Below are 12,161 nucleotides of genomic sequence, written 5' to 3'. Positions count from 1 at the left end.
GACATTCTTTATTTCTCCTTGACTTAGCACCTTTTGCCCATCGAGACTGGGACAAAACATCACAACAGTGGTTGCCTTTGCGGGAAGTTGAGCATGAACTGACTAGGAAAAAGCTTGAAGGAACTTTTCTGAAGTGGTGCTATATCTTAGTAGGAGTTGGGTTACATAAGTATGCTGAGGCTGGCTTTGAACTCAGGATCCTCCTGTCTCAGCCTCCCCAGCAGCTGGGATTACAGGTGTGTGCCACTACACCTTGCAACCTTATCAATCTTATCTCTGCTTTAAAAGAATATCCTCTGAATAGCAAGAAGTTGATTAACTTTCATTGTCTTTACATAGGAGATTCCAGTAGCATCTTTCCAGCTGTGATAACCCCAAATGTCTTCAGAATTGCTAAGTGAACAAGGGGAATCCTTTCTTGAGAATTGCACTGCAAAATTTTCACTGTAAAATTCTCTCCACTTTGTTTATGCTTAAAATTTTTCATAATAAAAGAAGAAAAGTAGATTATATAATGGCATAAAAAATGCCCAATCAAAACACCAAGTAAAAAAAAGATATAATTATGAATACCTGTGTATTACCATTTTTATTTTTTAAGAAAGTTGTTAAAGTTAGCAGTTATGTCTAAATTGAATGTTTTCAAATCTTGACATTCATAAAATTATAAAACATCATAAAAGTGTAGTGCACGTAGTTGGATAGGGAAGACCAAAAACATTTCTAACTATTCTCGTGTTGGGAGTCTCCTTCAAACAGTCCTTCCATTAACAGGGACAAATCTGTGGATGGATATGGTTCCTCCTACCTTGATTACTGGACAAGAACACCTAAGGTTGCCACGGCCAACATCTATCCCCTCTTGAATCTCCCTATTGTCTTACTACTCTGGTTCAGAGTCAAGGGAATAGATTAGAAATGCACAATCTGGGATTCCTCTCCCAATATCACCTACCTAATCCCGACCTGACGTTGTTCGCGTTTGAGGAGCTTTACTTTAAAGGACCAATCCTGGCCCTACTAAATGCTGCCCGGGTCACTCCAACAGTGACAACAACTGGGAAATGACAATGATGTTGGGATGGAGCAATATAAGACTGAAAACTGCGACACAGAAGCACCTGCGGGGTCAAAGAACTATGCAGTTCCAAGTGCACGGGAGAAAACAGGCGGCCGCATTCCGGACCAAAAGGTCAGGACAGTTATTACTTCCGGGACTCGAAAACTCGCGCGCAAAGGCGCTGTCCCATTTCTCCCAGGCCGCCCCGCAGGACCGGCTGAAGCTTCAGTCGCCCAGCCCTGGAACTCTGTCTCCCGAGGGGATATGTAAGCCAGGAAATCCAGGCTTACAGCAGCGATGGAGCCACGGCTCTAGGTGAGTCTCTCGGCGGGGGCACTGGTAGAGGGGACTGAGAGTCTTCCCAGCTGAGAGGTCACACCAACTTCCTGGAACTTAGTACGTGTTAAGACCGCCTTCCCTCGCTCTACGAGTCCACTCATTGGTCCAAACCCACCTCGCCGTTTCCTAGTCCCGCCTATAGCCTCTCAGAAGACCCAATCAGGAGCGACGGCGTCTTCTCGCTGCGCAGTTACTGGGAAACGTCGCGACTTGAGCAATCAGAACCCTGTGCTTTGAAAAGCTAAGCTGCTAGGAAAGCCGGAGGCTCGTGTTTCATTATACATTTTAACAGCAATTACTGAAATCTTGGGTTAGAGAGTTCTTTGGGCAGAGTTTTCTCGTCAGAGAAAATAAGTTGTCAAATAAATGTCTTAACCTGTGTCCTCACTCCCCTACTTGACCCAATCACGCGTGGTCGCGTGCTTCTTTGCTAATTTCAGTTTGTCTTCCCCAAACTCATGAAATCCTCTCCAAACTTCATTCCCTCCTGCCTGACTTTAAACAAATACATAGCTTGAAATAAGTGTAGGTAGCTGGATGTGGTTGGTGCACTCCTGTAATTCCAGCGACTCCGGAGGCTGAGGCAGGAGGGTTGCAAGTTCGAAGCCAGTCTCTGCAATTTAGCGAGCCCCTGTCTTTAAAAACTAAAAAGGGCTGAGGATTTAGCTCACCAGAGGATTGAGCACCCCAGAGTTAAATCCTCCGTACCAAAAAAGAAAAAAAATGATTTTTAAAAAAATTAGCCTTGACTTCCAAAATTACACCTCAGCTAAATCTAATAAAAATCATATATCTACCTGCCTGTTGGACATCTCTATTTAAAGGTATCTTAATAGACTTATTATTTGATTTGTTGAAAACCAAGCTTCAATTTCCATAATCTTCCCTATCCAAGTAAATAGCAAATCTTATCATCCATTAGCTTAAATCAAAGAGTCATTCTTATGTAGCTCATGTAATTCATCAGTAAATCCTGTTGGTGCTCTCCAATGCTCTGTACATTGCTCACCTCCCTGAGCACCTCCCCTAATTCAAACCACTATCATCTCTCCCCAGGTTATTGCAGAGCTTATCTGCTCTTCCTGCTTACCTCTTCCTACCTTGTAGCGCCATAAGTTAAGCTCCTCTGGTGGTCTTCTGTACCAGGGAGGATAAAATCCAAAGTCCTGGATGGCCCTGCAAGTCCCAACATAAACTTCCCAGTTTGTCTCCACTAACCTCCTCTTCTTTCCCTCTGGTCCCAGTTCACTGTACTTTAGCAAGCTAGTCTGGCACCCTCCTGCCTTCTAACTTTTGAATATGCTCCTTCTCGTTGGTAGATGCATGGCTTTCTTTTTCAATTCCTTGTCTTGCCTGCCATCACTTTTCCTGACAACCCTGTGTACAAACACTTTTGTCTCCCTGTTGTTCTGTGTCCTCGTTGTCATTTCCAATCTTTATAACAGTTATCCCTTGGGCATACATATTTGTTTTTTCATGTCATGGCCTCTCACTAGATTAAATCTCTATGATAATTGAGATTTTTGTTCCTTTTATTCGTTGTTACAGTGCCAATGACAATGTTTGACACATAAAAACTGCTTGAGAAACATTTGTTGAAAGAATGACAAATAATCATTATAGCAAGAAGTCATATAACTCTACTCTGTTACCAGTCATTCCTTTGAGCACTTTTCACACACTCACTTAATCTTCACAGCACCATTATCATTTCTGTTTTGGTGATGGGGAAAATGAGACTCAGGTACATCAAATGACTTGCCCAAAGTCACACAGTTATTGGCAAAGCTGGGATTTGTACCTTGTACAACTGAAATCTGATAAAGAGTCCATACTTTAGCCAGGTGTGGTGGCTTACACCTGTAATCCCAGCTGCTCGGGAAGCTAAGACAGGAGGATTGTGAGTTCAAACCCAGCCTCAGCAAAAAGCAAGGCACTAAGCAACTCAGTGAGACTCTGTCTCTAAATAAAATTCAAAATAGGGCTTGTGATGTGGCTGAGTGCCCCCGAGTTCAGTCTCTGGTACCCACCCCCCAAAAAGAGTCTGTACTATAAACCATCACAATTTAAAAAAAAAAAAAAAAAAAAGGTAAATTCTGGGCTGGGGTTGTGGCTCAGGGGTATAGTGCTCGCCTAGCACATGTGAGGCACTAGATTTGATCCTCAGCACCACATAAAAGTGAAATAAAGATTTGAAAAAAAGGTAAATTCATTTTCTTTAATAATCACCAAATGAATTGTTTTCTAGCATTATTCAACTTCAAAAAAGACTAGAGAATATGTTTATGAAATTATAATAAATCTGGGAATTTTAAATAGTTATGAGAAAATGTTGAATAATAGCAAATGCTTAAACTATGTTAAGTGAAAATAGTAGGATATAAAATTATATGAAGTTTCTGGTTACTAAAGAAGCATTGTGGTTGAAGGATGGAAGAACACATGTATCGATAACAATTGTTCTATTTATTTTTATACTAGGAATTGAACCCAGGGGCACTTTACACTGGGCTACATCTTCAGCCCTTTTTACTTTTTATTTTAAGACAGGGTCTCACTAGGTGCAGAAGTTGGCCTAGAACTTGCAATCCTCCTGCCTCAGCCTCTGAGTTGCTGGGATTACAGTAGCATGTGCGACTGTACCCAGCCTCTAATGGTTATTTGAAAAAAACTTAAAGGTGGTGAGTAATCATGGTAATATTTAAACTACAGAAGTCTGGATGACTAGGTGGCATCTTCTGCTCTTCTGTGGTAAAAAGAGCTAAATCAATTAGCCAGGAAAAGAATGTCCTGAAGTAAGATAGGTTTGGGGTAGACAGCATACTAAATTGACCTCTTAAAAAGTCATTGCACTGTTGGAATCTAACAATAAGGATTCTGAAAAGGCACATATAAAATGTGTACACGCTAATCAGTACTCAAGGTCACCCTAAAACACCCTGTTGAACTTTGTTTTGTTTACTCTATCTCAAGAGCTTCTCCTAGTACCAAATGCCTTCTGTGATTCCTCTCCCCACTCCTCCCCACCCCCAGCATGGCATTGACACTGTAGTAATCAGTGTCTTAAGGAAATCAGTTGAAGATTCACTGAGATTAGGAATAATATGGTGTTGACATTGATTTATACTCTAATCTGTGGAGACAGTCCAATGTGTACAAGAGTGCTTCGTATTTTCCTGATTTATGTCGAGTTAACTCTAATGAATGCAGCACCCTGCCACCTTTCACTTTTAGTCATTCTCATAATGCTTAATGGGTTTTTGGCAGGACATACCTATAATTTATTTTTTTAAGTAGAACTTTTTTTCCTCTTCAGAAGTACCATATAACAAGTTAGCTAAATCATTGAAAAAATACCATTTCCTGGTATTGAAGAATAAAACTAGGGGTTGAGGCTGTAGCTCAGTGGTAGAGCTTCTGCCTCACACACGTGAGGCACTGGGTTTGATCCTCAGCACCACATACAAATAAATAAATAAATATATTGTGTCCATCTACAACTAGAAAATATTTTTCAAAAAAGAATATAACTATATTGGAGGAAATAAAATAGACTTGAATAAAGAGAAAGACATGTTCCTAAAGAACTTGATAATACTTTATCCAAGGCAGCCTTTGTGAATTGGATCCACTTTCAGTGAGCTAGCATTTTGTGCTACCAGATCTATAAAACAGTCTTATCATGAACAGTGGATAAGTTCACTGCACAAGGTAACTTTTTAAGAGTGTTCAGCTGGCCTTCCATGGCCTCTAAGCTGCCCCACCCCTTGTTCTCAGTACTGGTGCCCAGCCAACCACTATGTGGATCTCTTCCTAAAAGTTCATGCTTTCTTGCCTGCCTCCTTGGAGCCCTGTCTAGAAACTGCATATGATCATCATTATCGTAATAACAGTGTGCAGTGTGAGTTGATAGATATTAGAGGCAATGTGCAAGATTCTCCCGGGAAATAGACACTTTGAAGAGACTCTTTAATAAAGGGGCCTTTTCCAAAGGTGTGGCCAAGTTCAAAGGAACAATTACACTCCCCAAGTGCAAAAGCCTGCTGGAGCCAGGGACAAAAGGAATGCCTGAAGAAACTGTGGTCTTCAAGAGCTTCAACCATGGTCAGAATCCTACCAAAGCAAAGAAGGAAGAATGAAAAAATACCCTGGCCTCTTTCTCTTCCCATTCTCCCGTGTCCTGTGAGCGCATAGACTGAACCCAACCACAAAAGGCAGAGGGATAAGATGCTTTCAGGCTATGGAGGTCAGCTGCCTAGAGTTCAGGGCAGAGATAAGGACTAAGAATGGATTTAGAGGACAAGCAGAAAGAAAACAGTCATAACAATGAGCCCCTGAATTAGATCTTGGTAGTTGGGATTGTGAGGAAGGCATAAGTTCAGGTGTGTACAGTCATCCCTCCATATCTCTGGGTTCCATGTCCATGGAACCAGTTATAGATTGAAACCGATTATAGATTGAAAATAGCCAGGAAAAAAAGTTATGCCTGTATGAACAGATTCTTTTAGATTTTTTGTCATTATTCCCTTCGCATGACCTTTACATTGTATGGAGTGTTATAAATTATCTAGAGATGATTTAGAGCATATAGGAGGATATGTAGGTTATATGGAAGTGCCATACCATTTTATACTTGAGAATCCCTGGAATGTAATATTTAAACATCAATGCCTACATTATAATTAGTGGCTTTTAAATATATTTTGAATATATCTGAGTGAAGCTATTAGACAAAGGAATTATTGATAAACAGGAATAAATGAAAAGTAAATAGATATTTAAAAGGAAAACAAAAATAGTTATATAAAATATCAAAAGCTTAATGAATAAAATTTGGAATTTTTATGTAATTTTTTGTTAAAATAAATAAATATAAATTTAAAAAAAAAAAAGAATCCCTGGAGTATAGAGTATAGTATCTGCAGGGCATCCTGGAACCAACCCCCCATGGGTACCAAGATAACTGTACTGTTTTACTTGTGCTTGGGGAGGCTACAGCCTTCATCACTTAGCTGTGCTGCTTTCCCATGCCAAAGACTAGCCTTGAACCTGTGATCCTAACTTTAAAAATGTTAACAGGGATTACTTGATTACTTACTTCCAGAAGCTCTCCTCCATATGCCTTCTTCACCTATCTGTCTTACACTTTCATGAAGGTTCAGCTCAGATCCTGCCTTCTTCCTCAAATCTTACCCTTTTTTGGCCCATTTCATTGATTATGTGCTCATGTTATTCCTATGATAATACCTATGTCATTTAATGCAACCTTTTTGTTGTTATTTTTGTATCCTATTAGATGTGTATCCTGATCTTCAAACTAAGTAATGCCAGGAAGACATGAAGGTCAAAGCTTTACATATAATAGCTGCTTGATAAATTTTACCAAAGATGAACAAGAATGATGTGAAGACACCACTGATTTAAATAATGATGTTTGATTTCACAAAATAAAATATTTTAAAGAAGGTAAGCCAAGTTTTCCTGTGTAGCAATGAGGTGTTTTTCAAAAGAGTAATCATTCTTTTTCTCTGCTCAATTTAGAGATAGTACATGCTAATGACAAAATTTCTTTCTTCCTTCAACCCCTTTCAACCAACACTAATTGGTAAATTCATTTCTAACTCTTTTCTATGCATATAACAATCATGAAAAAATAATATAGCATGAGGCCCTGGGTTGGATCCCTAGCAATGAAAGGAGAAAAAAATATATATACATATATATATGCACACACACACACATAATATGTGGCTATATATAATAATATATAAAATATATATATGAATACTGTGGGATCTATATAGATATAGATATATATACACGCATTGTTCTAGCTACTTTTTTTCAGGTTACCATATGTCATGAACATCAATGACGATACACATTTTTAATGACCTCATAATATTTTCTTGTTTGCATGTATATTTATTAAATAAGTGTCCTATTGTTGAACATTAGAGTCATTTCTGATTATTATTCTATGCAATGATTTAATTAACATCTTTAGTTTTCTGATATGAAACATCAATACTCTGCTTTGGTGTAGACTTACGAAAGAAGAGGAGGCCACCTGCGGAAGGCTTTATCTTTGTGTTTTAACTTTCTTCTGTCATTTGAATTTGTACTTTGTACTTTGTATGTGTTGGTGGAGATACCAGGAGTTTAACCCAGGAGCACGCTACCACTGAGCTACATCCCAACCCTGGTTTTTTGTTGTGTTTTTGTTTTTTTGGTTGGGGAGAGATACCTGGGATTGAACTCAGGGTCACTTACCCACTGAGCCACATCTCCAGCCCTATTTTATATTTTATTTAGAGACAAGGTCTTACTGAGTTGGTTAGCGCCTCACCATTGCTGAGGCTGGCTTTGAACTCATGATCCTCCTGCCTCAGCCTCTCAAGCCACTAAGATTACAGGCATGTACCACTGTGCCAGGCATGCTTTTGATTTTTTTACTCTGAGACAGGGTCTCACTGCTAAGTTGCTGAACCTTCGATCCTAACTTTAAAAATGTTAACAGGGATTACTTGAGCTGTGGGATGATTAGCCATTACTTGCTCTTCTTTATTTCCTAAAAAGAAGTTAACCATACCCATAACTAAATTCTCTTATTCATTTATTCATCTTAGATTTCCTCTTTTCTGGATATATAATTGGTATAGCTTTTTGACTGTAATTTGTTTACTTGAAGTTGGTCATTGTGGTAGCTGAAAATACCAGGTGTACTATATAGATAATAGGAAGAACAAAGGAATTTAGTTATTATTAGAATAGTATGTCTCTCACTGGATTGCCCCCACATTTTTGGTCTTAAGCATAGTACATCTGAAAGTAGAATAAGGAGGGGAAAGACCAATTAAATTTCATATTTTATGAAAAAAATCAAGTACCTTTTGGTAAGTACCCATGTTAATCTATTGAGTTCTCTCAAGATTATATATGTAAATTGTCTCTCTTATTCTTACCTCCTTAGAAACTTACAGATGTCCAAAAATGACTGAGATAGAGCAAGCAGAGGCCCAGCTCTCTGAGTTAGACCTGCTGGCCAGTATGTTTCCTGGGGAGAATGAGCTCATAGTGAATGACCAACTGGCTTTAGCAGAACTGAAAGATTGTATTGAAAAGAAGACTATGGAGGAGCGATCTTCAAAAGTTTACTATACCATCAATATGAACCTAGACATATCTGAGAAATCAATGGTAATTCAACTTTGTTTTGGTAAAGATTAGAACATGCCAAGACTTACAGTAACACGGCATTCTTTTTTCTCTTTTCCTTTGTCTTTCTTCTTGCTCTTCTCAGGAGATATTTTCTCTGGCCTGCATTCTTCCCTTTAAGTACCCTGAAGTTCTGCCTGAAATTACTGTCAGGTATGTTACAGAAACACTGACTAATTTTAGAAAGTCAAAAGTCATCAGAATAAAAGCAGTTCTTGAGTTTTCTCTTCCAAGAAAATTGATTTAATTTTTCCCCCTTCTTTTCTATCAGATCAGTATTATTAAGTAGATCCAAGCAGACCCAGCTGAACACAGATCTGACTGCATACCTGCAGGAGAATTGTCAAGGAGATGTCTGTATATTGAATGCCACTGAATGGGTTAGAGAACACGCCTCAGGCTATGTCAGCAAAGATGTCCCATCTTCCCCCACCACAGAAAGTGCAGTCCAGCCAGTTGATCCCATTCTTACAAGACTTTGGATTTACAGCCATCACATCTACAACAAATGCAAAAGAAAGAATATTCTAGAGTGGGCCAAGGAGCTTTCCCTGTCTGGATTTAGTATGCCTGGAAAACCTGGTGTTGTTTGTGTGGAAGGTCCACAAAGTGCCTGTGAAGAATTCTGGTCAAGGTTTGCTTTCACATAGTTTATATATCACGTCAATAACAGCAGTAAAAGAGGTTTTGGTTAGGATCACAACCAAAATCATAGCTGATTAAAATAAACACCAATGAGATAAAAGTAAACTTAAGAAAAAAAAAGATATCTTTGCTTATAAGATAGGACATTTGCTAAAACTGTTTTATAACTTCTGTTATAATGCTATAGAATATTCAACACAATTTAAAAAATTTCCACTTTGAAAATTTCTTTTCAGGCTCAGAAAATTAAACTGGAAGAGAATCTTAATTCGCCATAGAGAAGACATTCCTTTTGATGGTACAAATGATGAAATGGAAAGACAAAGGAGATTTTCCATTTTTGAAGAAAAAGTATTCAGTGTTAATGGAGCCAGAGGAAACCACATGGATTTTGGTCAGCTGTATCAGTTCTTAAATGCCAAAGGATGTGGGGATGTTTTCCAGATGTTTTTTGGTGTAGAAGGACAGTAACTAAGGAGAAGAGTATTTTGTATTTTGTTACTGTTGACTTTTTGTTTTTTCCCACTGTTTCTTGAGAGATGAAGTAGTTTTAAAATTGAGTGCAGTGGCACACACCTATATTCCCAGTGACTAAGGAAGCTGAGGCAGGACGATCACAAGTTCCAAGCTAAAAACTAAATAAGGGCTGGGGGTGTAGCTTTGTGTTGGAGCACTTGCATGTTAGGGTAAAAATAAAGCAAGAAAAAGAAGTGTAGTTGATGAAAATGTCATGATTTAAAGAACCTGCATTTCAATTTTTAATCTTGAAATTATCAACAGAAATTTCTTGACATAAAAACTACCGATTTTGAAAAAGAAATTACTTATATAATGTTGGTAGCCCAACTTGTCAGCCATTCCCAACATCCCCTTTTCCTATCAATAAAGAAGTTGGGAAAGCTTAACTGCTCACCTTCGCATCCTCTATTGCAGCTACAGGTAGCCTTGGGACACATTTGCAGGATTTCTGGGAAAGATTTGCTTCTTGAATAGAAGTGATAAAAGTAGCTAAGCCATCTTTTTCCCTATTTTTGAAACAAATACTGAGGTTATGGAAAAAGCTGGAATGGTCCTTTCAAATGAGAAAGGAAAGATCATGGGAACCAAAGAGATACCAGTGCTCATCATGTTGGTCTGCTAATCCAGTACCATCCTCTGACTATCTGTAGATATCTTATTATGAAATAAAACCAGTTTTATTTAAATTTCTTTTAATTTTGTTTCTTGTTACTAGCAGCTGAAAGCTAGTTTGCGAATAGATTTTGATTTCTTCAAAGCTTTAGATCAGTGTCTACCCCCACCACTTGACATACTGATAGTGAAGTTTTTCTTAGTTGTTTTGCAGTTCATCTTCAGTTTAGTATACTTATGGTCTGCCCCTGCTCCTGGGCTTGCCTCACAGAAGGCTGAGGTGTAAATAGAGCTTGTACTTTTCAACTAATCATATCAAATTGGTAATTTAGAGAATTTTGTCAATTTGAATTTTGACAAATATTTTTATTCTAGAAGTGACTTTCTGGAAATTAATTTTTGGCAAATTGACCTAGAGTCAAATAAACACACTACCTGACGTTTGAGTCCTCTGTAAATCAGTTCCAGAAGTATTTATTAAATACTTGTTAATTGCTAATTGGTAACCATATGTTGAATATTCCTTGAAGAGTCAGAATTGGTTAGGGTTGGAGTGAGATATAAAGTATTGTTTACCTTTGTTGGAGGCAGTACATGTGCCCATCACTGAGTGAATCAGTAGATAAAATATATATGATATGTTAGTATGTAAAAGTTAGAAGGAATAAGAGATCAAGGCAATGTGGACAGATCTTAAATATAAAGATGGTAAACACAGATGGGAATCAGAATGGCATTAAAACACAGTGCTGCTGGGCGCGGTAGTGCAACCTTGTAATCTGGGTAGCTTGGGAGGCTGAGACAGGAGGATTGTGAGTTCAAAGCCAGCCTCAGCAAAATTGAGGCACTGAGCATCTCAGTAAGACCCTGTCTCTAAATAAAATACAAAATAGGGCTAGGGATATGGTTCAGTGGGTAAGTGCCCCTGAGTTCAATACCTAGTACCCCCCCACACCAAAAAAAAAAATAGTGCTCATTTTCATGTCTTCTGTACTACTCCTTATTGTCTCCTTGCTGCTCACCTCCTGATACCAACCATCTGTGTGTCTAGAGTTTTGACTCTTCTAGCCACTACCAAATTTGGATAAAATTTGATACCCTAGAGACCACCAAAGGGACCAAATTTTGTATGTATTACTTTTAACAGAATTAGTCATTGCATATTATCTTTAAAAATACAATGCTATGTACAAATAAACATGAAAAGTAATAAAAACAGGCTGGGATTGTGGCTCAGTGGCAGAGCACTTGCCTAGCATGTGTGAGGCAAGGAGTTCAATCCTCAGCACCACATAAAAAATAAACAAAGGTATTATGTTCATCTATAACTAAAAATATTTTTAAAGAAATTAACAAAAACATAGACTACAAGAAAAAGATTCGTAAATTCTCTTCCCCAATACAGACCACCTGTCAAATTTAGATATTATGATATAAACAAGAGAAGTACAGATTTTCCAATTTCATGAATAACAAATTCCTTTGAAAATAGGAAAAAGTATTGCAATCATCAAAAGAAAAAAAGCAAGTTAAGTGATCCTGCCTATCTTATACATTGTAACAGACACAATAAAAGCTATAAGAGGGCTAGGGATGTGGCTCAAGAGGTATCGCGCTCACCTGGCTCGTGTGCCGCCCGAGTTCCATCCTCCGGCGCACCACATACAAATAGAGATGTTGTGTCCACCGAAAGCTAAACAATAAATATTAAAAAATTCTCTCTCTCTCTCTCTCTCTCTCTCTCTCTCTCTCTCTCTCTCTCTCTCTC

At 38.3% G+C, this 12,161-nt stretch overlaps 1 protein-coding gene and 1 long non-coding RNA gene across 10 annotated transcripts in view; one reads left to right on the top strand and one right to left on the bottom strand.

Moving 5' to 3' along the window:
- Rwdd2b (RWD domain containing 2B) overlaps positions 1-10,467 on the top strand; it is an 11,884-nt gene extending 1,417 nt beyond the window's left edge. For 3 of the 9 annotated variants that reach the window (XM_013357802.4, XM_040286969.2, XM_078044516.1), the window contains 5 exons: positions 6,696-6,865; positions 8,373-8,599; positions 8,703-8,770; positions 8,889-9,251; positions 9,499-10,467. In XM_013357802.4, coding sequence (XP_013213256.1) covers positions 8,393-8,599; positions 8,703-8,770; positions 8,889-9,251; positions 9,499-9,733 — 873 coding nt within the window. In that variant the 5' untranslated portion in view covers positions 6,696-6,865; positions 8,373-8,392 and the 3' untranslated portion in view covers positions 9,734-10,467. Of the gene's footprint in view, positions 1-27; positions 237-339; positions 1,376-6,695; positions 6,866-8,372; positions 8,600-8,702; positions 8,771-8,888; positions 9,252-9,498 lie in introns of all 9 variants that reach the window. The other 6 variants (XM_078044511.1, XM_078044512.1, XM_078044514.1 and 3 more) reach the window with 4 other exon arrangements.
- LOC120890370 (uncharacterized) lies at positions 5,348-12,161 on the bottom strand. The gene is made up of 3 exons (XR_013436986.1): positions 12,014-12,161; positions 8,647-9,116; positions 5,348-5,512 (listed from the first exon to the last, which is right to left on the bottom strand). It is a non-coding gene; the product is annotated as an uncharacterized LOC120890370 (long non-coding RNA).

Source organism: Ictidomys tridecemlineatus, chromosome 3 (genome assembly GCF_052094955.1).
Source record: "Ictidomys tridecemlineatus isolate mIctTri1 chromosome 3, mIctTri1.hap1, whole genome shotgun sequence".
NCBI lineage: Eukaryota > Metazoa > Chordata > Mammalia > Rodentia > Sciuridae > Ictidomys > Ictidomys tridecemlineatus.
Note: the sequence above shows the minus strand (reverse complement) of the source record. Positions and strands in the feature narration are given on the sequence as shown.